Source organism: Carassius auratus, unplaced genomic scaffold, assembly GCF_003368295.1.
Source record: "Carassius auratus strain Wakin unplaced genomic scaffold, ASM336829v1 scaf_tig00026057, whole genome shotgun sequence".
NCBI lineage: Eukaryota > Metazoa > Chordata > Actinopteri > Cypriniformes > Cyprinidae > Carassius > Carassius auratus.
In genome coordinates, this window is record NW_020525482.1 from 6,871 (window position 1) to 11,732 (window position 4,862).

A 4,862-nucleotide genomic window follows, 5' to 3' on the forward strand; every position below is an offset into this window, starting at 1 on the left:
GATGAGATCAGAGACTGCTGACGTCCCATCAGCCTCAGCTAGTGGGTTTGTGAGTAGGTGTCTTGCATTCAAGTATATGTGCATAGGATACATCTATTTCTTTCTACAACACTAGTTGGGGTTACAGTGGAAAAAAATTATATTTATATGGTCAGTATTTTGTCTGGCTTTTCAGTAAATGTAAACATTAAACATTTCAGTATTTAAAATCCTTTAAACCAGATAAATTTACTAGGAGAAGCATGCGGTATTAAAGGGGTAGTTTACCCAAGTTGATGGTAGCCATTGACATCCGTGTTATGGAAGAAAAGTCAATGGCTACCATCAACAGTTTGGTAAGGTGAACTGTTTGTTTAAGACCTTTTTACTGAAAATATGTCTTGAATTAAGTTTTGGTTTTGGTACTGCAGTGGCAAATATATGAACATTTCGAAAATGTAAATGATATTTCCATATTATTTTGGCAAGGCAAGACAAACATCTGATTAAAGGGTTCCTATTATGCTCTTTTACAAATAATTGATTATGTTTTGGGGGTGTGCTAGAACAAGTGCTCATACTAGGTTGTTTGAAAAAAATATTTTTCACATATTTTACATTTTTAAATAGCCTCTATCCCCAGTCTGGCATTAACGGCTCAAATAGTTCCTGTATCAAATGTAGGCACCTGGTCGGGAAATGTCATGTCCCTTACCATAGTGCCTGCTGCGAGCTCAAATCAGTTTGAGTGCAATTTAAACCCGGGTTATTATAACCACTCTAAGCTAGCGTGTCACCAGACTGTCATTTTTGAAAAGTGATTTCTGTTAAATAAAATATCTCCTTTTGAATTGGACTCTTTTTTATGCTCAAACAGCAACATTACAGACTAACTAAAGTTGAAAAAATTTAAAAGCATAATAGGACCCCTTTAAGCAAATTATTCATTCATTCGTTTGTTCGTTCGTTCGTTCGTTCATTCGTTCGTTCGTTCATTCATTCTATATTTGACTTGCATTGTTTAAAATCTTTTAGCATTTATATATTTCATGTATTATTTTTTTTTTTTTACATAGCCAAATAAAGTTAAATGGATCTTACAGGAGCATGTTTAGCATAAACAAGATGTTTTCCTCTTGTCCTTTAAAAGATGAAGAAGAGTATAAAGCTCAATGGCAGATTCTGGGAAATTCTTGGAAAACACCTCATCTGTCTATATAGAGCACTATGAGACATTTAACTCCATCATTAACCTTCTTGAACCCCCTGAAACACACATTATCTTGGTGGAGACTTTCCATTGACTTATTTGGCTTTTATATTGAGCTAATGAGATTTTCTGTCATCCATCCCAATCCCTAAACACACAAATATTTCTGCATATTTATATTTTTTAAAAGACATGATTTAGTATGTTTATGATTTTGTTTGAACCGGTCCAGTCCATGAGGAACTTTGTCTGCTCCCCACTATGTAAGTGATTTCAGTTTTTGCTGTCCTTGTGGCACATTTGGTACACACTCACACTCTTTTCTCTAATTTGGTGAAAACTATGAGAATCTTATTTCCCAGTCTCTGAACATGGAATCTGTTCCTAAGTGTTCAGAATTTATTACTGGCTTAGTTCAGCTCTGCCATCACTCTCCAGTGATTCCATCATTTAATATTTAACAGTCAAATAACTCTACACTCATATGTGAGGTTAGATAACTACGACATTTACACTGGCTTCTCAAATATCTAGTGATAAATTTGCAATTTTCAGCTATTGATCTTGCTAAAAAGCCTTCATGTAAAGTATATTTACAATTGTTTTTTGGTTTATAAAACATGCTAAATTATATCTATTGTCAGTGGTGCACATGCATCTTTACTTGAGTCTCTGCAGCTCTTATTTACTCAAAGGGTAACGGTATTAGAAGGGGAAGGATGCCTTCTTCAAAGAGAAGCTGTGTGCTGCTCTTGTAGTGGCACAGACCGATTACACAGCTCTTGTCCGCATTGCAGCTCTCTTCTGCAGGGAGGCAGGCACTGTGCTGGACATTGATGGCCTTAGTTAAACACGCATACATATGCTCACCCACCTACCACTAAATTCTCATACATTCATAGTTAAGTTCCTGTTTTTAGCTTGATGCAAAAAAAAAAAAAGAGAGTTGACAAGCTCTGCAGCACTAAAATGAAGCAGGTTTTTTATGGGAGCCTGAGCATTTCTGCCAAACAGAAATAAGAGTCATTCTTATTATGCTGTACCTTTTTAATGTACAGTACAGTTCAAAAGATTTTTGAATGTTTTTGAAAGATGTCTCTTATGCTCATCAATGCTGCATTTTATTTGTTATTAAAGTTTCATTTAAATATATTTTATATCTGAACATTTACTTTATTCCTGTGATGGCAAAACTGAATTTCCAATAGCTATTACTTTTGAAAGCATCAATGTTGAAAACAGTTCTTTTTATTTTCTTTCTCAAGTTTCTTTAATTAATTAAAATAACCACATTTATTTTCAGTTTTATAACATTGTCTTTAATGTCAATTTTGATCAATTTAACAAAATTTGGTCAAGCTCAGAATTCGCTTACATGAGGGGTAGCTTGAAATTCATTAGGATTTTTTAAACTGTATTTTGATAATAAGATCCAGGCTTTTGTTATTTTAAAGGCATCTTACTAAAGGCATTTCACAAAATATGTATTCCAAATAAAATAATATGGATTATATATGCTTAATATATTTTGTTCCCCTTTTTTCAGTTTTTCCCTTATGGTGATGCCTCCAAGTTTGCTCAACACGCTTTCAGAACCTTTGACAAGAATGGAGATGGCACCATCGACTTCAGAGAGTTCATCTGTGCCCTTTCCATCACATCACGAGGCAGCTTCGAACAGAAACTCAACTGGGCCTTTAACATGTACGACCTGGACGGAGACGGCAAAATCACACGAGTTGAGATGCTCGAGATCATTGAGGTACTTAATTCAGTCCGTTCTCCTGCTTATTTGCATAAAGCAATGATTAATACATTTTTTTAAATGTTGTACTAATTAAAGCTCCAGTCACTTCAGCCTTCTAGAATAAGCTAGCTATATTATTTTATGTATTTATATTTACATACTCAAAATTTCTACCCAATGAAATTTTTCAGAGTTTGGCATAACTAGAAAAGTCAATATTCGTTATGAGAAGGCCCATAGAGAGATTTTAATTTACTTGACTTTTCCAGGCCTATGAATCTCTTTAATAAAATTAGGCTAGGTTTTTCAAGACTATGGGAATAAATATATATATATTGATTTTTAGTCGTTTTGAATTATTTTATTGCTTGTTATGTCTTATTTATGTCCACATCTTGAGGCCTAGAAGATAAACTGTGGTTCTATATATGGACTGATTCGCCCCCTAATGGTCAAAGAGAGTATGTTACCTTTATTAGCGCCACAGCTCAATGGGTCTCTGACTCCCCAAAATAATTTAATCCATATTGCTCTGTTTTCCTCATTTAAAGGCAATCTACAAGATGGTGGGGACTGTTATCATGATGAAGATGAATGAGGACGGCTTGACGCCCGAGCAGCGGGTCGACAAAATCTTCAGTAAGATGGATAAGAACAACGATGATCAGATCTCATTGGAAGAGTTCAAAGAAGCAGCAAAGGGTGACCCGTCCATTGTATTGCTGCTGCAGTGTGACCTGCAAAAATGAGCGTCTCAGAAAAGAGCCAGGGACTGCACAAATGATTAATGTTCCATTCAGTTTGCAGCTATTTCCACTGATAAAAAAAAAATTGCTTGGACTACCTTTCAATGAATCCGCTTCCTGTGTTTGAAACACTTGTGTGCATGAGAATGGTCTTTGCTAACGAATTTCACATATGCCCCCACAAGAACACCTTTGCACACACAAATTCTCTCTCTCTCTCTCTCTCTCTCTCTCTCACACACACACACACACACACATACAGAACATGCCATGCACAAATAGAATTTCTGAATATATTATATGGATATTAATATACATATATATATTGACTGGTCAAAATTAACTGCAAAATATAAAGAGTGTGCAAAGTACCTTCTGAATCCACTGGAGCTTGCACATCACTGATGTGCTGTATTAAATCCAGCTACTATTTATTGTACTGATGCTAGCTATGTGTACCATATACTGCATAATGTCAACCGAATCGATTCTTATGGTAATCGAAACTGTTCCGGGTTTACCCACTCGTCTGGATGGACAAAAAGATAAGCTTATGTCCACTGAACTTTTCCCTTCAAATGTGCTTGTACTGTTGGTGAATATAAATGTAGTTTATTTGCATGCCATTAGGTTTGCCTTAAGAGTACTTCCCTCATTTGCATCATGCATAATGAATGATAACACGCCTTATTTAGAAGAAACATTAGAGATCTGAAATAGAATTAGATGGTTAATTCATTGGTTTTGCAAAGATCTGTGATGCATTGATGGGAAAAGGCTAGTTTACTACACCTTCTATGTCTAGCATGTACATCACATGAGAGGGATTCAGTGTGGCCGAATGTAATCTCTGAGAATAATTCAACAGCTGATAGCATATATTCATTCTCATGGTGGAAATATTATGCCATAAAAAATATTCCCATATAAAACCTACAAGCTGTACAGTTTCAGAATGTCATCAAATGTAATAAAATTGCATATCAGTGTGCAAATTTATGTGGGGCCTGTGCATGGAATGAATTTATAAAAATCATTTTTGGGTTTAAAGTGATATAAAATCTTGACAGCCAAGATGTCCAAGACTGTATTTATTTCTACTTTTTACATAATGGTTTTAAAGGTGAACTCCACCTGAGGGTTTCAAAGGTTAACCCTAAAGTGATTACTTTTTAAATCC

General features: G+C 35.1%; 1 protein-coding gene across 1 annotated transcript; it reads left to right on the forward strand.

Moving 5' to 3' along the window:
- The first annotated feature begins 275 nt into the window (after positions 1-275).
- Positions 276-4,569, forward strand: LOC113078584 (visinin-like protein 1). The gene is made up of 3 exons (XM_026250900.1): positions 276-335; positions 2,736-2,951; positions 3,488-4,569. Exons 1-3 carry the CDS (start codon positions 276-278, stop codon positions 3,683-3,685), a joined length of 474 nt encoding a protein of 157 aa, XP_026106685.1. The 3' UTR covers positions 3,686-4,569.
- The last annotated feature ends 293 nt before the right edge of the window (positions 4,570-4,862 follow it).